Source organism: Mytilus galloprovincialis, chromosome 1 (genome assembly GCF_965363235.1).
Source record: "Mytilus galloprovincialis chromosome 1, xbMytGall1.hap1.1, whole genome shotgun sequence".
In the NCBI taxonomy this organism is placed as follows: Eukaryota; Metazoa; Mollusca; class Bivalvia; order Mytilida; family Mytilidae; genus Mytilus; species Mytilus galloprovincialis.
Genome location: NC_134838.1, coordinates 32097832 through 32122365, shown reverse-complemented (window position 1 = coordinate 32122365; position 24534 = coordinate 32097832). Strand labels below are relative to the sequence as shown.

General features: G+C 32.6%; 2 protein-coding genes across 4 annotated transcripts in view; both read right to left on the bottom strand.

The window, feature by feature from the left end:
- Nucleotides 1-747: 747 nt before the first annotated feature.
- On the bottom strand, nt 748-9761 carry LOC143071536 (uncharacterized). Its single transcript, XM_076245907.1, has 4 exons — nt 9647-9761; nt 8665-8726; nt 7663-7732; nt 748-4729 (listed from the first exon to the last, which is right to left on the bottom strand). The coding sequence occupies exons 1-4, from the start codon at nt 9658-9660 to the stop codon at nt 880-882; spliced, it is 3996 nt and encodes a 1331-aa protein (XP_076102022.1). The 5' UTR covers nt 9661-9761; the 3' UTR covers nt 748-879.
- Nucleotides 9762-13082: 3321 nt separating this feature from the next.
- Nucleotides 13083-24534, bottom strand: part of LOC143071520 (receptor-type tyrosine-protein phosphatase S-like) — a 32570-nt gene continuing 21118 nt past the window's right edge. For all 3 annotated transcript variants that reach the window (XM_076245879.1, XM_076245896.1, XM_076245888.1), the window contains 16 exons: nt 23917-24074; nt 23134-23224; nt 22305-22381; nt 21725-21761; nt 21194-21291; nt 20728-20853; nt 18889-19034; nt 18374-18509; nt 17989-18126; nt 17260-17359; nt 16528-16601; nt 16047-16181; nt 15198-15323; nt 14526-14683; nt 13781-13916; nt 13083-13543 (listed from right to left, as the gene is read on the bottom strand). In XM_076245879.1, the coding sequence (XP_076101994.1) occupies nt 13469-13543; nt 13781-13916; nt 14526-14683; nt 15198-15323; nt 16047-16181; nt 16528-16601; nt 17260-17359; nt 17989-18126; nt 18374-18509; nt 18889-19034; nt 20728-20853; nt 21194-21291; nt 21725-21761; nt 22305-22381; nt 23134-23224; nt 23917-24074 (1811 nt within the window). In that variant the 3' untranslated portion in view covers nt 13083-13468. The remainder of the gene's footprint in view (nt 13544-13780; nt 13917-14525; nt 14684-15197; nt 15324-16046; nt 16182-16527; nt 16602-17259; nt 17360-17988; nt 18127-18373; nt 18510-18888; nt 19035-20727; nt 20854-21193; nt 21292-21724; nt 21762-22304; nt 22382-23133; nt 23225-23916; nt 24075-24534) is intronic.

The window sequence follows — 24534 nt, the reverse complement described above, 5'->3', positions numbered from 1 at the left end:
AGTTCAACAAGCCAAGGTTGTATGCAAAAGTTTACTGTTCCTAGTCCTTAATTAGTCAAATTACTAGCTCATCAACACTGAGGTTGTGAGTAACAAAGCTCGTGACAGGTGAGCTCAACTCGAATCTTAATTGACTTGGATTGCCAGCTTTCCTACCAATAGTTGATGGTTCTCTCTGGGCTCTAGCTTCCTCCACCAATAACAAGTGACTACCACGAAATAGCAAAAAACTTTGAATGGAGCATTGCACACCAATCAATCAATGTAAACCTGCATACAATGTAAGTTTTAATGATTGTGGCTCATAAGCTGTATCATGCTTTCATTATTTCTCCTTAAGTTACATTTCTAATGCAATATTAGATATTTAGGTTGTGCAGTGGAGTGTGACACATTGACAAAAATAAATTGTTTTTTATTTATTTTATTTACAAAAAATAGTATGTACATATATGCATTTTGATTGTCTTTCTAATGTTGCTATTGCTTTTTTATATTCATGTATATTCAATTTGCTGTTTTATACTGGATATTTCATAATTTCATTATATATATTCTCGCCACTCTACAATTTCAATGAACCTTGAACCATGTTTCAGCCCTCTTTTGCCATTGCTGCTGACTAGGAACATTGAACATTTACAGCGCAAGCCAAGTTTAACAAATGATTCACCTGAGTATATCAAACTATAACATACATGCTCTAAAGACAGTCTTTTGAAAAATATGAATTGTGAATGTATCATGAAATCAGATTTTATTTTATAATTTTTCAAAATTTTTCCTGAAATATCTCTAACAACTGGAGGTATCCACTAAAGATCTTCTTTTGAAAATATGAAGCTCTTTTTTATCAAACAATCAGAAACTTATTGCTTTTTAAGATTTTGGTGGATTGTTATTTTCATCCTTTTTTCGGCCATATCGTTTACGTCTGGCGGTTGATGTTTTTGGTTTTGGTGAATTGGGTGGCATAGGAATAAATTGGGTGGATGGCATAGGAATATATTGTGTCTTTATATTCGTTCCAGAGAGGACTTTTATAATTTGCCAATTTGAAGAAAGAGTTTCTGTTGGTTGACATTGGTTACCGTTCGTTATGCAATCTGGAATAAGTTTTTTAGCAAATGTTTTCATTGTTGATTTCAGTGTACCACCATTTTCTCCAGCATCTTGAAAGTCATTTATTGTACTTCCAGAGCTCGAGCTTTGTGTGTCATCTACAGTATCGCTTAAACAATCAATGACTGCAATATGCTGATCATGCAGTTTCTTGAATACTTCTATCACTTTGCTGTCACTCATATTTTCGATGACAGGAAACAGATCTTTTTCTTGCACCTGATAAAACCCTATCAGTTCGTTATCATCCAGCTTGTGGAAAATGTCTTCAGTGGGATATTTATCATTCACTGCAATATCTATCATAGTATGTTTTTGGTCTTGTTCTAAGTTGCTGACCGATTTTTCTCTTTCTTTCTGCTCTCTGATATTCCTGTTTTGTTTTCTTGTGGTATCATTCGAAGCTGTTGTAACATCAATCTGCTGTTGAGCTGATTTAGACATTTTATTAGAATCTGTTGTCTCAACAGTCTGCTGTTGAGCTGATTTAGACATTTTATTGGAATCTGTTGTCTCATCAGTCTGCTCTTGTGCTGATTTAGACATTTTATTAGGATCTGTTGTCTCATCAGTCTGCTGTTGAGCTGATTTAGACATTTTATTAGAATCTGTTGTCTCATCAGTCTTCTCTTGTGCTGATTTAGACATTTTATTGGAATCTGTTGTTTTATCAGTCTGCTCTTGTGCTGATTTAGACATTTTATTAGAATCTGTTGTCTCATCAGTCTGCTCTTGTGCTGATTTAGACATTTTATTGGAATCTGTTGTCTCATCAGTCTGCTCTTGTGCTGATTTAGACATTTTATTAGAATCTGTTGTCTCATCAGTCTGCTCTTGTGCAGATTTAGACATTTTATTAGAATCTGTTGTTTCATCAGTCTGCTCTTGTGCTGATTTAGACATTTTATTAGAATCTGTTGTTTTATCAGTCTGCTCTTGTGCTGATTTAGACATTTTATTAGAATCTGTTGTCTCAACAGTCTGCTGTTGAGCTGATTTAGACATTTTATTGGAATCTGTTGTCTCATCAGTCTGCTCTTGTGCTGATTTAGACATTTTATTAGGATCTGTTGTCTCATCAGTCTGCTGTTGAGCTGATTTAGACATTTTATTAGAATCTGTTGTCTCATCAGTCTTCTCTTGTGCTGATTTAGACATTTTATTGGAATCTGTTGTTTTATCAGTCTGCTCTTGTGCTGATTTAGACATTTTATTAGAATCTGTTGTCTCATCAGTCTGCTCTTGTGCAGATTTAGACATTTTATTAGAATCTGTTGTTTTATCAGTCTGCTCTTGTGCTGATTTAGACATTTTATTAGAATCTGTTGTCTCATCAGTCTGCTGTTGAGCTGATTTAGACATTTTATTAGAATCTGTTGTCTCATCAGTCTGCTCTTGTGCAGATTTAGACATTTTATTAGAATCTGTTGTTTTATCAGTCTGCTCTTGTGCTGATTTAGACATTTTATTAGAATCTGTTGTCTCATCAGTCTGCTCTTGTGCTGATTTAGACATTTTATTAGAATCTGTTGTCTCATCAGTCTGCTCTTGTGCTGATTTAGACATTTTATTGGAAGCTTTTGTCTCATCAGCATGCCGTTGGGCTGATAAAGGCATTGATTTCACGACTTCACTTTCATCTTTCTTTTCATTCCTCATCTTTTTTAAAATTAATATCTTTTTTAAATTTTGTGGCCAAGTATTAATTTGATCGATTGGTGGGTAACTGTCTGGTCTTTCCATTTCTGTTTGCTTTTTGACGTTTCTTTTTTGTGTTCTTGTGGTACAATATTTTTCAGTAACGATTTTGCTTACTTTGTCACTTTTGCTTTTTGGTATATAACAATTTTTAACAGATGACTTATGCAGCCTGGAAAATCGGTACTTTCTCTCAGAGATGTGGCGATCTTTACTAGATGCCTTCTGCAGCCTAAAAGTTGGAAACTTATTTTCCCATTTTACCCTTTTCAAAGCTAATTCTGAGTTCATATCTAAAGTTCCATCATTTGCTGTTGTCTCAGTAGTTTTCTGTGGAGCTGATATAGACGTTGATTGCGTTGGAATAACTTTACTTTTCGCTTTCTTTTCATTCCTGATTTTATTAAGAATATATGTCTCTTTCATATTTTGTGGCAATGTATGAATTTGATCTTGTTCTGAATATCTGTCTAGGTTTTCTCTGTCTTTTTGCTTTCCTACATTCCTGTTTTGTTTTCTTGTGGTGCAGTATCTTTCATAGACCATTTTGCTTACTTTATCATATTTGCTTTTAGGAATATAGCATTTTTTACCAGATGAAAGATGCAGCCTGGAAAATCGGTACTTTCTATTACTGGCGTAGTCCTTTTTACGAGATGTCTTTTGCAGCCTAAAAGTTCTATACTGACTTTTCCATTTTGGTCTTTTAGAACCTAATTCTGGTCTCATATCTAAAATTTCATTGGAATCTGTTGTCTCAGTTGGTTGTTTTGGTGCTGGTTTAGACATTGATTCTGTTGACGTAACTTTACTTTTATCTTTATTTGCATCCCTGATCTTGTTTACAATTAACGTCTTTTTTATGTTTTGTGGCAAGTTTTGTAATGGTGGAAGCAGTTTTGGAGTACCAGAGCGATAAGCGAAGGGGTGTTCTTGCATGCATGTTTGTACTTTGTCAGGTAACACTGGTGGTAGTTTAAGAGTAGTGTCAGAGGGTTCTTTCGTGTATATTATCTTCTTGTTTGGGAACAATGGTTGGCGTTTTAGAGTCTCTGAGTATGAATCTTCCACGTATGTAATCTTTTTGTTTGGTCGCAGTAGTGGTAGTTTTACTGGAGTAGAGGGAGACTTTTCCTCGTATTTTATTTTCTTGTTAGTTGACAATTGTGGCAGTTTTACTAGAACAGGAATTTTCGATCTCTTAGCATGCTGCTGGAACTCGTTCCTTTGTGTCTCCTTTCTAGAACAATTTTCAGTTTCTTTGCTTTCTATAGATAGTTCCAACATATTACACTCAATTTCAAATTCATGTTTTAGAAAACTTAGTTCTGATTCGGACCTACGACATGTGCAGCAAGAGTCAACACACTCGCCAGTAATGCACTTGTCGGATTCTAGTTCATTTTCATGAATTGTTGTCATTACGTTTGTTCTTCCAGTCCTCCCACTATATAACGTGGTGTCATCAATAATGACAGTGTTGGCTTCGATCATTTGTCTTTTATACTTGTTTAAGCTACCATTTGGTGAAATCAGAAGGTCCTCATTAAACAGTTGGTAATGTTCGCGTTTGACGTCAAGAATGAATTGTAGAAAAGGATTTAGAATTCTTGAGCGGTTGCTCCTTTCAATTGTTTTGTAAACATTTTTCTGGGTTTTCTGTTTATCAAGGAAAAACTGTTTCTGTTTCCTTAAGTAATGCAGCCTATCTTTCGTGGAGATTTGTAGATTGTGCATGCATCGCTTCATGACATGTCTGTCAGCCTCTTTAAAATCGATCCATCGCTCTATTTCTTGTCTGAGCCTATTCTCGGACAGTTTGCTTGGTTGCATGTTTTGTAGTCTTTTGGAGGTCGTTTGGATTGCTTCCTCTTTTTCTTGAATTAAGCACTTCCAGTTGGCAAGCAATCTGAAACAATGTTTTATTTTTGTTCTTAATGCAATTAATAGCGACTCACTGCATTTAATATTGACTCACTGCATAAAATAGCGTTTTTTAAACATGATAGTACATTCCCTCATTTTTTCACATAAAACAGTTGTATATAGAACTGGACTCTTATCACAACATCAGCAAGAAGTGGTTACATTTACTAACCCATTAAAAAAATAAAGTATGGTCATTCCTAATTTATGATTCTAAAGTGGTGACAATACGAATGCCAAACCATTTATAATTTTTAGAGGATAACCTTATACGTTGTTATGTGTAACCGAATAACTTCCAGCCAAATTACAATGAAGTATACCATTATCATCATGCATTTCTTATTTTCTTATATTTCTTTTAAGTTATAAGCCATTTTATCTACATGTACTCGATGGAATTGTGTTCGTTGGCCTGATTTTTCGTCTGTTCTGTACTGGAGGTATGTATCAGTGTCTGTTGTTTAAGTTTTTGTAAATTTCATTTAGTTTGAAATTTCATATCCAGTTTGAGAGGGTTTATTATTTTGTCGAAGGTAACTTGTAAGAATGTGGTAACACGGTATATTTTGCTGTACTTTCTGGTTTGGGACTTCTTTTCTTTTTGTATAGATAATTGAATTTGATAGTTTAGTTTAGTTTAAACATATTTTATTGTCCAAAAACATTGACAATAGGATTGGACACAAGTTTTGCAACTTAGAACGTCTTCTCCATTACATACAAATAATACACAACCGAACAAATATGAAATACATAATAATAACGTCATAACAATATTAATATGAAGACATGAAATTAACAAGAATTTAAACGACATGGTTCATCGATTCCTAAAAGTCGAGTTGACCGTAAATTTTTATGATAGACCTACCTATAGTGTGTGATAACATTGTATGAGGGAATTCGATGTTTGATGTACCACTGTTCACTCCAGTGCAATTTATGACAATACCACTGCATCAATCAGAATTATTTTTTTTGCAGTCTTTTAAGAAATGATTTTGCTGTGTTGTCGCGTATTATTTGTGAAACATTCAATGTTTTAAAAAGGCGAATTTTCTTTATAAAGTCAATGATTATGTTGACTTTTGAAGGCCAAACTTTCTACAGCCTTAAATACGCTAATGAAAGATCCAAAAACTATACCAATACATAACGACATGATTATGAAATTATAACAAATCTATTGGTTAACAAATTTTTACTCGTTATTGCAAAATAATGAACTTAATATATCTGACATTTTCTCCCTACCCAGTTTACCCCTATACATTTTTATGATGTGGACTGGTCATTGTTATTGAATCGTAGGCAATTTGATTGGATTAAGTTGTTATTAGTTTACCTTCAAACTTGTTTATGCTTTTCATACATGGCTATTGATTAATTAGAACGTGCATGAATGTGACCGGTAACTAAAATGACCTTCAAACTGGACACTGGACGAGTCAATATTATGTTTTATCAATGAAAGTTAAGGTATGAAAGGTAAGAAGTGCCACTTATTCGATTTTCACAAAATTTTCGGAATATACAGTTGGAAAGGTTATTTTTTAAAAGCCTATTGTGAAGAGTAAAGAGAAAGTTTACAAATAATACGTTTTGTTCCATTAAACAAGTCATTTTCGTAAGAGAAATACCGAAATATATTTTACGCACGACTACGGCAGGTAAAATTATTATTTATCATAATAAAAAAAAGCATTTTTCAGTCTCATTGGAATATGTTGATTACAATTAATCCCAAACTTAAGAAGTAAGTAACTAAAGTCAAAATATGTCCGATCTGCCTATTTCTGCACATCAAAAGTCAATACGATCGTTTTAAAGTCAATCTCGTCTACCTCACAAAATCTTGTTAGGCACTATAATAGGTTGTTTTAATCTTGGAATAAATATTCACTCAAAAGGTAAGTTTTTATTGTATTTTAAACAATTAAATTAAAGTGTTGTTGTCAACTGATGGATAATAAAATCAAATTGATGATCCATGTCTTAGGAAAAAATGAACAATTTCATTCGAAGTCGACAAAAAGTAATAACATTGTTATTGGTATATATTTAACCATAATGTTTATAAACTATGAAAGGGATTGGTCTCTTTAATATAATTCTGAACTTTTATAAAAATTAGCGTGTTTATGTTCATATTAAACAAAGCATTGCCGTACATTAAATTTTCAAAGTCGGTAGGTATATTTTCTTTTCTAAGTTCAAAAAATAATTTATTCCTTTACACTGTATAATTTTTACACGAGAGGAAATAATGTTCAGCATTATCATATAAATAACCACATTGACACATTCCGTTAGGTTTGATATTTGCGTGATACAGATCCATGTTAAGGGCACTGCTGCGCATTTGTTTCTTAATCTTGCGTGTAAAACATTTAAATATCTATCGCCAATATTGAAATATGTAGGGGGTGATTTGTTTTTATAATATTTCTGTTTAATTTTTAATTTAAACATATTTAAAGAAAGTTCATTTCTAATACTTAAATCGAGCGAATTCCACAGTTTGATACCAGATGGAATAAATGATTCCTGATAAAGAGACAGTCTGCTAGAGGTTTGGTATATATTTTGACTGCTTCGTAGATTGTAGTTGTTCGTTTCTGCAACTGTAGGGGGTATTAAATCTAATAAGTATTCTGTGGGTCCTCTTTCATAATTTTGTAAAATAAAGTTAATTTCTTCACTTCCTGTCTAATGTTTAATTTTTCCCATCCCGTCTCTAAATAAAATGATTGAGTGCTAGCATAGCTTGTTAGACCAGTGACAATACGTGCTGCTTCCAGTTGTAATTTTTCTAATCTTTCAGAATTCAACTGTCCACAAGTATCCCAAATTCCATATTTGATATTGTCTCATATTCCATATTTGTATAAAGAAAAACTAGACAAAACTTACTCATTTCCTGTCCTGTCTACGTATTCCACCGTATCATACTCTATCTTGAATTTCTGTCTTCTTGATCCGACTACAAAATACACAAAGCTTTGTATTAGTTAATGACGGGGTATGTTGATCTACATAAGACAATCCACCAATTACAATCAGTCTGATCCATTGTCATCGTTTATTTCTGTTTAATTTTGTAATTTGAATAAATGAGTTGGAAATATATGTTAATGAGATGATAAAATAGCACCGAAGCGAATACTAGTAAAAAGAAGAAAGAAAAGACATATGGAAGTCAATAAACAGTATAAAATATATCTGTACAATGTCAAGTTCCGAGTTAAGAAATGTTGTTGAACTTCACAAAAAATATACCCTATCTTAGAACTGTCATCAACATACATATATATTTGTATTATACACCAACGTTACGGATGATCTTTTTATGAGTATTAACAAATATATTAACCTCTTGTAAAGCCGCTCCGTCGATCATTCATTTCCTGATTTCAAAGTCTATTTATCAAAGTCTCTAATAATTATGTACCATTCCCCAGATAAATTGTTTTGACGAATTGTAATGACTGTTACCTTTATTGGGGAAGTCAGATTTAAACTGCTGCACCGAAATCAAAATACAAAAAAGCACTGAAATAAAGTTCTTATCAAACTCTTCCTAACCTTTTATGAGGGGAGGGGGCAATACCTTTTTATGTTAACCTGTTATGGCCTTTTTCAAGGTGTTGTTCAAACTGTTATCTGAGATCAATTTAAACTATTATCTGTTTTCAATCCACTTTGTTAACTGTTATCAGCATTTTTGCATTTTTTGTTAACTGTTTTTGCCAAAATCAAGGTGTTGTTAACATGTTAACGGACCCCTATTGCCCCTCCTCATTTATCCAAACAAACCAAAAAAAAAAAGGAATTCAATTACAACAAATAGTCCCCTGGGTGATCAAACAAACCGGAGAAGGAATAACGCACGATGAAGTGGCTCCTAAAACTTACTTCTTTCTGTCGTCATCTTGTGCACAGCCTGCTTTGTAGGTGCCATATTTTCGACGTTATCACTACAAAAGAGACAAAAAAAATAATATTTTGTTTTCATATTTTCTAAGCTAAAAAAAAAGTAAGGAATCACATCTTGAATAAGACCGTATAAAAAGGATGTTTTGTATAACGGAGGTATTATGTTTTAATTTAGGTCGACAGAGACTGTTAGCTAGACAAATATGGAGGTTTGGTAGCTCTTTAACCACCAAGAGCGTTGACCAATAATTCAAGATTTCTTTACAGGACTGTGTTTCTAATCAGCCATTATTATATTTTGATAACATAACCGTTAAATAATGATGGCAATAAATTGTTTACTTTGGACCACAGTTTTAAATAATCGACAATTTACACCGTATTTTACTTTTTACGTTCAAATCCTTAAAAAAACAAGAATGTGTCCATAGTACATGGATGCCCCACACACTATAATTTTTCATGTTTAGTGGACCATGAAATTGGGGTAAAAACTCTAATTTGACATTAAAATTAGAAAGATCATATCAAAGGGAACATGTATACTAAGTTTTTTGTACTTCAACTTCATCCAAAACTACCTTGACCAAAAACTTTAACCTGAAGTGGGACGAACGGACGGACGGACGAACAGACCAACGGACGCACAGACCAGAAAACATAATGCTATCGTAGATGGGGCATAAACAATCTCATCATTATACTAAGATCCAGTTGGGTTTTATTTACTGGAGGGGCATCCTCATGTTGCAATAATTTGATTCGTCTTCTAGCAAATTAGATAACTTTAATTTAACTACCCCCCTTTTTTTTCTTAGGCTGCATATGATTCTATTTATACAAATTATAATGGTAATAAAGTAATTTAAACAAAACATTTCGAACATTAAGTACAGTTTTATATTTCTTTAATACACGTACATAATTAAAATGATCATAAATTAATGTTAAATATGCTTACCGATCCTTTTTCATTCTTTCTTCAATAATTTTTCGTATTCACTGATTGAAATAATTCAATAAATTTTTGCTTCTTATAAAATAACTGCTTACTGCGACAGATGAAACTGTGTAGTGAGGAATAGGAGGTGCCGTCACTTTGACAACGTTTCTTCTATTATGACGTTCCGCTACCTTTACAATACATGCAATGAAATCTTTTATATTGCAACGCACATATTTGGTTTTACATGTGTCAAGTTAGTATTCGCCAAATTTGTGTAGTGCTACAAATTTTTCTACTGTGGACAATTCACATATTAGTAATACGCAGAAGATACCAAAATCAGGCGCGGATTCAGACATTTAGAAAAGGGGGAATTCATCCCCTGGACCCCTATTCATCCGCCAATAAAAATTGACATTAGCAAATCGTAAGTCGATTATAGCAAAAAGAAAAACGATTAAATAGACAAACAAAAGTAGCAAACATTACAAAGGAGGCTAAAGTAGCAGCCCGAATACCATAAAAGCTAAATTTATGCCGATGTGTAAACTGTTATTTTCAATGATTCCGAAATATTTTAAAGACAAACACTTGTTTTGATTTGATTTCTTTTACATCTACAGCGCCATTGATCAGATTGATAAGAATTATATAAGTTTTGACATTAAAGTACATAAACTAAATACAAAAACAATTCTTTCTTAAAAACAATTAATGCGTTCGTTCGTTCATTCGTTTTATGCATAATTTGATCTCTTCATCATTCTTGCACAATTTTCATTTGGTAGTATATTTACAGTATACGTTCATTGCTAATATGAAATATGGTCTTCTCGTATAATTAATGTTTGAACGATACTTAAGCCCTAACGGGAGGAATGGTGCTCGATTCTCATATGATGAAGTCATAGTCTTTCGGTCAGTTTCATTGAGGTCTAGACGCTGGCATGTCAGTAACTGCTAGTAGTCCAATGTTTATTCGCATATTTTAACATCGGACTCGAACTTCATTGGAACTGATTTTTACTGTCTGTATTGCTGTGTGTTTCTTTATTCTACATTAGGTATGTATACAAATGGGTTGAGAAATCACAAAACATGTTTAACGGGCCGCCGCATTTTTTCCGCGCCTGTTCCAAGTCTAGGACCTCTACCCTTCGCTAGTCTTGTGTAGTTTTAGATTTTGGTTCATTTATGTTTCGGAGTTAAGTGTGGCGTCCTTTCGGTGAATGGTACATTACTGTGGGGATTAGCAGAACCCCGCACCCGGTTGCTTGATTTGCTCTCTGCGTTTAAGACCCTTTGGTGACCTTGTGCTATTTCTGCTCTTTAGTCGGCTTGTTGTCTCTTTGACCCCTTCCCCGCTTCCGTTCTCAATTCCATAAGAAGATGTATGCGAAATAGACAATCCTCCATAAAAGACAATCGATGTAGAAGTTAACAACTACAGGTCAACGAACGGCCTTAAACAATTTTTGCAAAAACCAAGATATTAAAGGCCAAAAAAACGACACATGCAAAACAATTCAAACTAGAAAACAAACTAAAGCTAATAAAAGTTCTTTAAAGTGTGAATAATAGCGAACTTTGAATACTTTTCTAAGAACTGTTTGAACTCTTATGAAGTACTAAATTCATTATTTTGAATGACATCCACTAGCTACAAATCAAAACACTCACGCAATAAGTTTTATTATATTCAAATAATTTTTTGATTAGCAACCAAACATAATGTTTATATATAATGAAACAACAAATTTTTATAGTCATTTTTATTTGAGAAACGTACTTATTTAAAATAGTTTTCTATTCTTTGAAGAAACATTCATCAAGTGATTTCATCAAGCTTCACTATTCACGATTATTTTTTTTTTTATGGCTTAGGACTATGTACATTTTTTTGTTTCAATGCTCGATTATTTTTTTTTATGGTTGAGGACTATGTACTTTTTTTGTTTCAATGCTAAATATAGAGAAAGTTCAGTGGCGGATCCAGGGGGGGGGGGGGTCCGGGGGTTGGAACCCCCCTTTTTTTTGGCCGATCAATGCATTTGAATGGGAGCATATAGTTGGACCCCCCCTTTTTAAAATGGCTGGATCCGCCACTGAATTTCATAGGAATTTCACAGCCTTTCTTTTACCGTGTACTCTTATATTTGTCAATTATGTACTTAGTATACTGGGAATTACTGCAATCAGATCTATCAATGATTTTCCTTTAAATAAAGATGACAAAAAGATATTACTTAAAACAAGTACAAATATTGACCTATTCAAGTACACCTTCTATGGTGCGTTCGACTTTAGTGACACTGCACGAGGTAATATCACATGCACTTGTATCAGAATGTGGATTGTACGGGTTTTTTGTTTCACTAATAATTGACGTTTCCCTTTGGTAAGTACAACACGTCTCTTTCACTCGGTAAACTATTATACTTTTTTTATGCTATTGCAATTTGAAAAGGGGTCATGCATGCACCTTAACTGACTTTTGATCATTCCATTAAGAAACTTTTGCGACATTGTCTATGACATCTTGTATTGATGTACAGGAGTTTGTTTGGTGGGTCAGATGAGATTTTACTGTCAATGTCGGTCGCTTTCACTGTGACTTGTTAAGTGGGTTCAGAGACATATAGGTCTCTGGTGGGCTTTACGGCTTTACTGTCGATGGCGCTACACAGGCAAGTGCTTGTACTATGATCAGTAATATGCCAGTTGTATTTTAAAAGAAAAAATGCGTCAACTAGCTATTGAGCATCATTTCATGTCGACCTTTTGGCTAAAATGGCTGAATTTTCACGTCAAAATTTACTCGGAGTACAGACATACCTGTGCATCTGGAAAAGATTTAAGGCATAGCATGCCCTAGATAAATAAATTTCAAATACTAGTATACCAATTTAAGTAGCCTTTTTACCTTCTCTAATAAAAAATAGTTCAATTTCTGTTGTTTTATTTCAACTCGGTATCCGCCATTGGCTATAAAACCTTATTTGACCAATTGCACAAGATCGTTAAAGACTTTTGAATAAGTTTTTTAATTGAGATATTATGAAACATGAATGTGTCCATAGTACACGGATGCCCTATCCGCACTATCATTTTCTATGTTCAGTGGACCGTTAAAAATTTGGTAAATACTCTAATTTGGCATTAAAATTAGAAAGATCATATCATAGGGAGCATGTGACCTAAGTTTCAAGTTGATTTAACTTCAACTTCATCATATTTGAACATATAATTGAAATTCAGATTTATTTGTTCGTATGTGTATTTAACAACTACCAGTTCAACAATGCCATCAAATCAAGGATTTAGGGTTTCTTGTGATCTGTTAAACTTTTAGGATCTTCTTGTGCAAGCAGATTGTGACAAATGGTTGTAATTATAATTAGCACTTGATAGATGGACAAAAACATAATGCAAAAAATATATCAAAACAATATTTGAAAAAATAATTTAATTTTAATAATATATATGTCAACACAATAATTGATGTCTTCCATTGTTTTTAAGAGATCAATCAGTTCAGTATAGTCGACCATATTGTTCCTTCAGGTCACAAATTTATTATACCCTTGATCATAGTATATATACAAATAACAATAAATAATTCGTAGTAAAATATAAAGATTCTGCTTTGCAGAATCAAATAACTGCACTATACAAATAAAATTGGCATAGGTCCTTCTAAAAAGTACCAAAGTGATTTGCCAAAAAGCACTTAAATTAAAATACAAAAGTATGCTTTATTGATGATCATAGGTCACTGGTGAAAATGCTGTTGTTCATTTTGGCTCTGGATTTCAGTTAGTGTACTGTCAACGGATTTCATTCCAAGTTTCCATAAATGTCTCTTGAGTTTATGTATTCTGAGACAATCTCGTACAAATATTCGTACTGCTCCTAGAATGAAATTAAAAAAAAAAATTATATTTCAAATATTAAAGCTAGTAATAAATTTTAGTCAAAATAAAACAGACAGTAAATAATTACACACGAAATAACATTTACATAAATAAATTCAAAGGGTGAAAATCTTCTCATAGAAATAACTACATCTTAGAAAAAGGGGGAAAAAAACAAAAATATTCAAAAATGTATTTTTTATTAGTACCGCAGGTGAATAAATGCAAGACTTACAGTTGAATTTATGAACTGTTCCCGTCTTGATTGTATTTTCTGAACGGCATGATAAACATCAACTTCCTGTTTTAACCGGAGATTGTCTAGGATAAGACTAATACCACAGTACAGTCCACTACAATTGGCGCCATTCCTGAAATAGAGGTAATTCAATTAATTATTCAATATTTATTTCTATTTGATTTAAACATTATTACTTTCTGTTTCCTGCATAAAACGAGAATAATCTCAAACAATGCAAAGTCGGATTTTAGCTACATTTTAAATTGGTAAATCAGTTGGTCTGCTTTTACGAGGGAAACAAGTCTTTTAAGTAAATTTAGTATACTAGGTATTGGTTGTGGCGGAATATTGTCTTCAGTATAGTAGAATGAGCAGACAAAAAAGTGTCTGGCATTTTTATTTTACATTCAAGCAAAACAGTATGGTTTCAAAATTCCGCTTTTATATCATACGCGTAAGTGCGTTTCATTAAATTCTAAAAGTTAATTTCGTACTTGAGTTATCTTTTTGTAGACATCATTTCAACATTTCTCTGTTGGGTGATATGCTCCCTCTCTACAGTGATGCTTAATCACAAGTTTTTATTTTTTTTCTCAATTTCAGCCGTGGAGTTGTTTAAGGTTTATGTTTACTCCCTGGTTTCTTCTGTCTTATTTCTTGAGAATGTGTTAGATTTGTAAGGTTCAAATGTATGTTTGCCAAATATTCTAATATAGTTTAATTTGAACGAAAAACTTACATGCACTGCACCACGACTGTGTCCGAGCCAATTTCATGTTTCCATCTCTCAACTGTATCTAGAAGGGATAGCAGCGAGTGTTTAGATATCGGTAGTTTCGATTTGACTGGCCACTTCGTAAAATGGAATGACCGCACAGTTCTTGGGTCACCATAATTCTGAAAGGAAAACATATAAAAATATTAAAAAGAAAAGTCCACTTAATTCCGAAATCTTAAAAACAAAATGTACTTCAAGAACAGGGTTTAGAAACAATAACTATTAAGGATTTTATTATAGTTCAATGATATGCTCTCTATCTATTCTGGTTAACGGTGATGTCTAAGACATATCCGAAAGTTTGATCTCCAAGTTAAGATTATTAAAAACGATCTTTATAGCCTGATTGAGAAATGTGAAGAACACGAACAAGCTTTATAAACGTTCACAAATTACATTTTTTTTTACTCTTTAGTTTTAACACCCAGATATTCTTACTTTTGGAAAAAAACACTTATTTGATCTGTTCCAAAATTCTAAAACATTTTGTTTTGTTTTTAGAATAGACAAGATTCAATCAAATAACTTGATTAATTGACCAATTAAAATATTGATGCAGAAGATGCAAATATCAAAATGCATTAAAACCATGTTGATATATCTTTTATTCAGTAGCAAAACAAAAGAACTTACTCTTTTTAACATTGAAAATGTTCTCTGGGTAAAACTGTCATGAATATCAGAAACCGATTCAGTTTTTATCTTCAAAGGTCCGTATGAAACCGATTCTCCCTCAGATGGCCACCATACACCAGTTTCCTTAAAAAAAATAATCAAAATGATGATTTGAAATCCATAGCAAATAGAAGAATATCAGCTAGGTATCAGGAAAGGCTTAAAGGAAAAACAGTTACACTAACACACATCGTTCATAGATCAAATCCACTTAAAATAATGTCCCTTAGCTCTAGAAAAAAACAATTTTTAAGAGTATGGTCAAGCAAGTTTCAAGTAATGAAAATATTCTTTTAGTTAATCTCTACATACCCTGTGTTCACGAAATAATAAGCTCTATATATCTTATATTCACAAAAATGTATATGTTCTAAGATTTTTAAGGTGGAATGAGTGCTATCCAAAATGAGAAAAAAAAATCTTGCACTTAAGCATGAACCAATTATCATGATGTTGGTGTGAATACCTTGTGCTAAATTGCATTTGTATGAAGACATGACTGACGAAAGGCATATGGGAGATCTAAGACACTTGCATGCATGTCTGATGGTTCTCTAGGTGCAAAAGATTTTTTATAGAAGAATTGAATACGACTTATTTATTTAATCCACCATTTTTCTACATAGGAAAAGCCGTACCAAAGCAGGAATATGACAGTTGTTGTCCATTCGTTTGATGTGTTTAAGCTTTTGATTTTTCCATTTGATTAGAGACTTTCCGTTTTGAATTTCCCCCCGAGTTCATTACTTCTGTGATTTTACTTTTCTTTTCTTGTAGTCCACATGTTTATGTATGTTATATACTTACTTCCTGTTCTTCGTCCAAGAGATTTAAGGATACAATAGTTTTACATTCATGGTCAAATAATAATCTCCAAAAATCTACAACCGTGTTAACAAGTGGTGTCTGTGTAACTATATAATATCCACCCCTGGAATAGGACTGAAAATGAAATAAGAAAGAATCACTATTAACAGAGTTTTTTTCTGCTGAAAAAGGCAATAAAAAAAAAATGATATGCATATTAAATTATATACATAATAACGGTTACATAATATGAGTCTATCTGAACATATCCTTTTAATCTCCTTTGTCAAACTACCCAAAAAGTATTAATGTTCGATTTGTTTTATCCCTAAACTATGTGTTTATTCCAAAATGTGTAGCGTACATTTCATCTGAAATATGAATGTATCTTTATACCAGAATGCAACAAACACAGATTGTCATCCACAACCTGATTATGAATATTGCATTTAATAACTTATATAGATTACATAATACTCACCGGTAAAATAACCCCATTTATATAGTCATTTGTGCCAGGTATATGAGTGCTCAGAAACGGTCGATACCTGTCAACTAAATAAAAAGACAAAATCTTTTAGCAAATGAAATAAATACAATTGCATCTGTTTGCATTTGTCTTCACTGTTAAACAACCTTAATTTTAACACAGATAACCAACACAGTTATTTTTAAAAGTATGTTGCAAGTAATAGCCAAAATCGGATATCACAGAAAAATATTACATATATTCCTTCATACATATAGCTCTGCAAAAAAGATATTTTGCTCTTGCAATGAACACATATTCTTCTGCGATGGAAGAGGAGTTTTTTGCTATTCAATAATGTCCTAATTGATACAAATGATGAGGATTATAAAATCAAAGTGAGTACAAGTCGAACTTATTTGGCAATGTCTAATAGGCAAACGTATCTGTTGCATAGTGTATGGCCTACAAAGTTTATGATTCGTATTAAACTAAATGAACTTTTTTGATAAATTTCACATCTCGCGGCGATCGCTGCATAATCATTTGAAAAGTAAAATAAAAAAGTATCGAACTCCAAGGAATTTTAAAAAAGAAAGTTCCTAATTAAATGGCAGAATTAAAATCTTAAGCACATCAAACTAATGGATTACAACTGTCATATTCCTGACTTCGTACAGGCATTTTCTTATGCAGAAAATGGTGGATTAAACGGTACTAAACATAACCATTTTGGACGCTTACCTGGCAACACGTCTAAGGCTCTGTTTTTCTGAATATTGTCCTGGCAGAGAGAAGCACTACATTCGGGATTAGAATGACTCGGTTTGATGTCCGTTAATTGCTGAAAATGATAGACATAAAGTAAAGTGCATGGAATAAGTCCACCTCGATAAATTAAGGAGTTTTGCTAAATATAAAATAACCATATATTGTCTCGAAATATCAATGTTATTTGTACAAGGCTTAGAAACAGGTAGAAAGCGAGGCCGTGCCGATCATTCATACCTGTTTCGAGCCGAGTACAAATAACATTGATATTTCGAGACAATGTATGGTTATTTTGTAAATCCTGCAATTCTTATAACTGTTCTAAATGAAGTAATACTAGCATAACACATTATTAAATGTCCGAGTCTTTCAAGCAAAACGTGTGTTGTCATGGTATAAAAGACATATTCTGGTATTTGCGATTGACGGAATAAAGAGTATTTATTATTTATTTGTAAAGGAACAGATGTTATACAGCGTTGTTCATCACTCTTTTTCATAGATCCAGAGTAACTTTAGTAATGATTTATAAATATATGTTTACAGTGTTCACTGCCGTCTCCAGGTAATATAAGCAAACATTGCAAAGTCCGTGTTTTGGTATGGGAAAATTCCAAAATCGCTTTTAATATATTTTAACAAGTTTTACATCGTTTTGCAGACTATTAATTTCAAAGTGACATAACAATGATAATAGTTTACCTTGAACTCGTCCTTCAAAAGATATTTATTGTCATGTTTTATTTCTTCATACTTTTTAGTGAATTCTGTTCGATTAATTGACGTGTGTCTATAATTGAACGCTTCCAACAAAGCCACATGTAGAAGTCTGTATTGTTCCTGCAAAAAAAAACACGAAGATTTCACAACTGAATTTGCATTATCAAGAAACTTAATTCAAACGAATTTCCCTCTACATGTTGTAATTATATCATCAAAAATAGGAAAGAGTATGGCAGGTCTGTCAAGGAAAAACATATTAAGCCTAAACGCAAGATAATTATAAAAAAGAAAGCTATTTTAATAATTTGTTGAAAAGATTCCTTATCGGTTTAATTTTAAAGCTACAAGTACAGTAGATACTTACCACGTTTTGGACCATGGTCATTCTACATTCTCTCATTTTCCGGACAAAGTCTTGAATGTCCACATGTGTAGATTTCGTACCATATTTAAACAGAGCGTCCAAACCGATAAACGTGCCTGTTCTACCAACTCCAGCACTGAAATGTGCAATAAGTAGGAAACAAAATTAAAAGTTGTTTGATGAAAAGCTTAAAAAGATATTTACAATCCAGAGGAATGGAATCAATTGTTAAACGTTTGTTATTATTATTTTTTTTAATCTATTTATTTTTAATTCAAATTTAACCAGTGGGAAATTGTCAAAAACTATATAATAAATCAGTAGAGCCATTTTAAGTATTCATAACATTACTTAAACGCAGAAGTAGCCGTCAGAGTTGCAACTAATTTAACACACATATCAATAAATACTATTGAAAAGTAATGAAACGCTTAATCATGAAGTTTTATAATTCTTTATACGTTATTGTTTTATCTGACTACGGAACTATGGAGGACAATCTATAAGAAAATTACCTGCAGTGTACAAGTAGTGGCCCCCTTTGAGGAGATTTTGTAGACATGACTTTTCTATGAAACTCCACAAGTTCCATTGTATCTGGTATACCGTGATCTGGCCATCCAGTGAAATGATACTGAATCACCTTCCGTGTCTCTGATGTCTGCAACATTAATAAATATATAATAATTCTAAGTACGGATATTGTCAATATCAATGAATTGAGACATAAAACATTACAAAGGAATATACATTATGCTCTTGCATGTACTAGCTATACAGAATTATTTAACTGGGCTGTTTTCCTAACAGAAAAAACAAAAACTGACACCTATGGACGGTCATTCTTCCCAAAGACCACCAGGAATTAGAATAACTTAAACAACTTGGGGATTCTGAAAGCAGGTTCTGAAAGGAAGAAAACAGCAAAGCCTGCATATAGTTTTAATTGTAAATTGGTGATTGTTTAAAATGTAAATAGCTGTGAAGAGACTTAGCTGTGATGCCCGACACTACAAAAAATTTCGTTGGACCATACACATTCCCTTACATGGAAGATGAAGATGAACTGAAAACTGCTTATGAGAAGGAACGACGGAAATTTTCAGATTTCCGGTAAATACCACGAACTGGTGGAACGATTCATGCATCAATACCTAAACCTCACTAGCAATGTGTTTTCGCGATCTTACATCTTGAGATACCAAAACAGTCGTTTGTCATGTTATTTTACCGATTGTTTTCTTTTCTGTGACAGTTTGACCAAGTATAAATTTGCATAGCCGATGATGCTACTTAGTAGGAGACCTTTACCAAGTTGACTAGATCTGTTTCGCTTCTTTCCGGATTCACCAAGTCTTTATTTGTTTCATTGATTTTTTGCTTTATTCATCGATACATGTGATTTGAATATCGATAAACTACTGTTCATCTGTTGACTTTATATAAAAAAATTACCGAAGCCATAGAAACATCTAATTTTTATAGATTATGTTCTCTCATAAAATAAGATTAATAATCTGACGAGGCTGTTCATTGTCAGATTTGATAGGAAATCACACTCAATGGTTTGAATGGATTTAAGATTGTTCAAAGTTCGCGGTAAACGGCGCGCGTACACTGTCTTAGCTACAAAGAATTCAAAGGGTAAAGTTGAGATAATCCCTTTAGACTTTTTGCGGACATCCTCATGATTTTGGATGAACTACATTGAATATCTGTGTCCAAGATATCTAGACATGTTCCAGTTATCGCAGCCATAATCATGTCCTATTTTCCTCGATTGTGACATCTTGGATTGCGACTTGCAACCGAATGTATAAATAAAGGCAATAGTAGTATACTTATACTGCTGTTCAAAAGTCATAAATCGATTTAGAGAAAACAAATCAGCACAGAGGGAAACACACCAACTATAAGAATGAAAACAACGGAAGAACAGAAACACTGAAGTGCAAACAAAATCTAACTCCAATGCAACATACATAAAAAACAACTATTTGATAACATATTCATGACTTGAAACAGGACATTTTAAGAAAAACGATGGTGGGTTGAACCTGGTTTAATTGCTTGCAAAAATGGATAGCAAAATCTCTCGCTTATATGACAATGTAAAAATACAAGCATTTGAGATAATCAAGCTGACGATGCAATTAGAGGAGCATGATTTCCTTACTATCCGGAGCATGTAAGATCACCACCGATTTCAAAGGCTTCGTGTTGCTAAGTCTTAAGTTGTCTTCATATTGTTGTATAGACTATTGTTTGTTTAATCGTTTTTGTCTATTTCTCTTTACTTGTGATTTTTGATTGCCTCCTTGGTATCTTGTTTTCACAGTATTGATTGTACTTACCTTAACATTGCCGACAGTCATATGTCGCACAGTATATGTACTCATTTCTTTGCATTCATCTAATGATATCAAGACCTCACAGTACCTCAATGGCTTAGTTTCAGGCCAGTATTTTTCACATTTAACCTGTAAAAGAGAATAATTGATATCTTTTTTCTAAATTATTTTGCAAATCTGGCAAACACAAATCAATCATGATATTGAATAGTGCACAAAATATGAGATGCATTCCAAATGTTTCCAAGAATAAAAATATAGGAACTTCGGTATTAGCTCAATTATCTTATCTGTTGATACCACTCATAAATTATTCATTATCTGTTAACAATTACAACCATATTTATTCAACCTTACTGAGGTCTTTTTTATTATTATTATTATTATAATGCACATTTTTCATTATTTTGTTCATCGTTTCGATGGCATTTAGTATGAATGAATTATATGGGCTCTATTTTAAAAATACCTTTCCGTCTTCATAAACATTTGCCAGCATAACTACGAGTCCAACCTTCTCCTGCCAAATCATCCTCCAGAAATCACGAACAGTCAGACGATTGGGACCTGAGTTCAGAAAATCTTTGAGTTAATTCGTTTCCTCTTAAAAAAATAATCGGTTTTGTTTTGTTTTCTTCTGCGTTGGTATTCGTACTCGAATTACAACTCTTTTTCTTTTTTCTTTTTTTTTTTATAAAAGATGAATATAAAAAGCAGCCTTTTTTGTTGGTTAAATTGCCTTCTCTCAGATTATAGTTATATTTGAATAAAATCATATCAAAGGTTTCTTTTAATATATATAAAATTTAAAGTGTATATGTGAAGACAAAGTTTTTACTTATATTCTACAAATAAATTAAATTATAAAAAATGGTATTTGCCTTCTTCAAATATATAAACAATGAAACAAATGAAATCAAACGTTTTTTGTCTCATTATAAGAAGCATATATCACATATATAAACTCTATTAGAACACATAAATGAAAAGAATATTATACCTTGAGCTGCTATATATACTTTTCTAGATTCAACACTCTGAAATTGAAATTACAAATAAATGAGTTTTTCTTCTTTTTCTTCTCGGAGGTGTAATGCAAAGTCTTCAATTTAAATCTATGCAATCGTAACTATCATGATATGAATACTCGTAGATACTGAAAGACAGTTCAGGTATTGTTAGTACTGATAAAGACAATATTCAAAGAATTTACTACAATGTTAAATTTCTTTCAGAATACTTCTACTCTAATGACAATATAAGGACAACAGAAACGATCAACATACGTAGTTCAGGTAAGAATAAATATTGCGTTGTTTAGACAATTGAAATCAAGGTAAGAGGTGATATTTATGCTGCGTTCGATGCTAGTTATATACTAACAATTATTGCACATGTGAACAAGTTTTGAAGCAAACTTATTTGTACGTTTTTTTTTTATAATGAAAAATAGAATAACGAGAATGGATAACAACGTCCTACGTTAACACTGTATACAAAATTTCCAGGGTGCATTGAAATATGCATTGTCAGTATTTCTTGAGGGATATAACTTATTAAGACACCTTGTAAAAACTTACATCAATAAAGTTAGCATTAATGTAATCTGATTCAGCTTCCCCGTGCAATGGTTTTAAAGCTACTCTGGAGTGGTCATCTGCAACAGACACAGTTGAGTTTATACGGAAACGATATTTGAAAGTGATGCAATGAAACATTAAAGAGAAAAGGAGTTCTAACTTTTATTGTAAAAGTACTTTTCCTATTGAGTCTCGATATTATTTTAAAACATAGAACATTATGTTAGGATGGCATACTTGCATGAACTATGAATTTATTGATGTTGACAATTCTTTTGTATGAATAACCTTAGCCGTATTTGGCACAACTTTTTGGGAATTTTGGATCCTCAATGCTCTTCAACTTTGTACTTGTTTGGCTTTATAAATGAGCGTCACTGATGAGTCTTATGTAGACAAAACGCGCGTCTGGCGTACTAAATTATAATCCTGGTACCTTTGTTTACACCACTGAGTCGATGCCACTGCTGGTGGACGTTTCGTCCCCGAGGGTTTCACCAGCCCAGTAGGCAACACTTTGGTGTTGACATTAATATCAATAATGTGGTCATTTTAATAAATTTCATGTTTACAAAACTTTATATTTTTTGAAAAGCTAACAAGGATTTTCTTATCTCAGGCATAGATTACCCTAGCCGTATTTGGCATAACTATTTTGATATGAGCGTCACTGATGAGTCTTATGTAGACGAAACGCGCGTCTGGCGTACAAAATTATAATCATGGTACCTTTGATAAGTATTATGATTATGGTTATGTTAAGTTCAAATATAAAAGGATTGAATATCAAAGGATAAAAACGTATGTTTTTACCAATGACTTAACTTACATGGAAACGTTGTCAGAAAACGGTTTTTAGCTTTGTTTTCTGCTTTTTGTCCTGCCTTGTGTGGAAAAACAGGAACATCATTACGTAAGTCCTGAAATTAATTAAAGATACATGAAACTATACTGACTCTACTAGCCTGCAAGAATAATGGAAATATTACTGCGGTAATTTCCTTAGATTTGCTGTTAATAGCATGTAACAATCTTTGGAAACAATAAATTTTTCTACCTTTAGTATAGACGAATTTAACCTGTTTTGGCACTTTTTGCATTTTCGTTGTTTTCAATGCTCTTTAACCTGGTAATCGATCAAATAACTGTTTATCATGCGCCCCTGATAATCGCTCTGTTATATCGTCTGGTGTAAAAGAGGAAGGAAAGATACCAAAGGGACAGTATAAGTATCAATATTGGTGTCTTTTGAACATACTTTGAAACCCAAAATAATTTCCAATGGATGTAGTTTATAAAACCAATTAGTAAACCATTGTGTTGTATGCCCAGTTTCCACATTGGGTTTTAGATTGCGTCCTTGATACATTCCTGTTATTTTCTATATCGAATTCAATCACATATTTGAGTGAATATGATAAGATTTGCAGAAAGCAAGATCTATTAAAAAAGAGTTCTATAAACTATTACAGCGTGGGAGAAAATTAAGGAGCTTTACCGTGATACAGATGAAAAAGATGATACTTATACAAATACAAAACTTTTGATTACTGTCTGACATCAACAGTTTAAATTCTGAACCAATTTCATGCTTTAATATAAATTAAATTACCTCAAATTCATTTTTGTATCTGGACGAATCACATTCCAGTCTACGTAAATGTTCTTTCATACTAGAAACAGGGATGCCACGTGCCTCCCTTCCAACATTGTAATAATCATTGTCTATATCACCATTTGTCATTTCTAGTTGTACTTCTGGTTCGGTTTCTAATTCAAAATGAAAGGTTTACAATGTTAAAGCAGCGACTCGTTGATATGCATCTTATGAATCTAATTTACATCAATGACATTAACGTACATTTTGTTTTAAATTTTAAACTCATCTTTTTGTAACAAAAAGGATTTCAGAAGCCCTATTGCCATATATTTAATTTACGATGATGGATTTTCAAACTTTTAGTCATTAACGTACCATTAAAGGTTTTTATAGTATGTGCAACTAAATCAGTTTCAAAGACATTTTCCTTAAAATGGATTGATGACACAATATCAGGACGTTGATGGTGGCGTAATTCAAATAATACATTTTACAAGGAAAGTTATTAAAAGAGACTCAAAGGCGAAAGTATAAACCGACAACAAAATGACAAAAAAGGAGAAGACCAAAAGACAAACAACAGCACACAAAACACAACACAATAAACATGAAAATTTAGAAAAACAGTAA

Bases quoted from the DNA above. Each gene is read 5' to 3' on its own strand.
- LOC143071536 (XM_076245907.1), bottom strand. The intron at 7,733-8,664 runs GTAAGTTTTAGG...TGTATTTTGTAG, and splicing joins CAAGATGACGACAGAAAGAA to TCGGATCAAGAAGACAGAAA. The intron at 4,730-7,662 runs GTAAGTTTTGTC...ACATTGTTTCAG, and splicing joins GTAGACAGGACAGGAAATGA to ATTGCTTGCCAACTGGAAGT.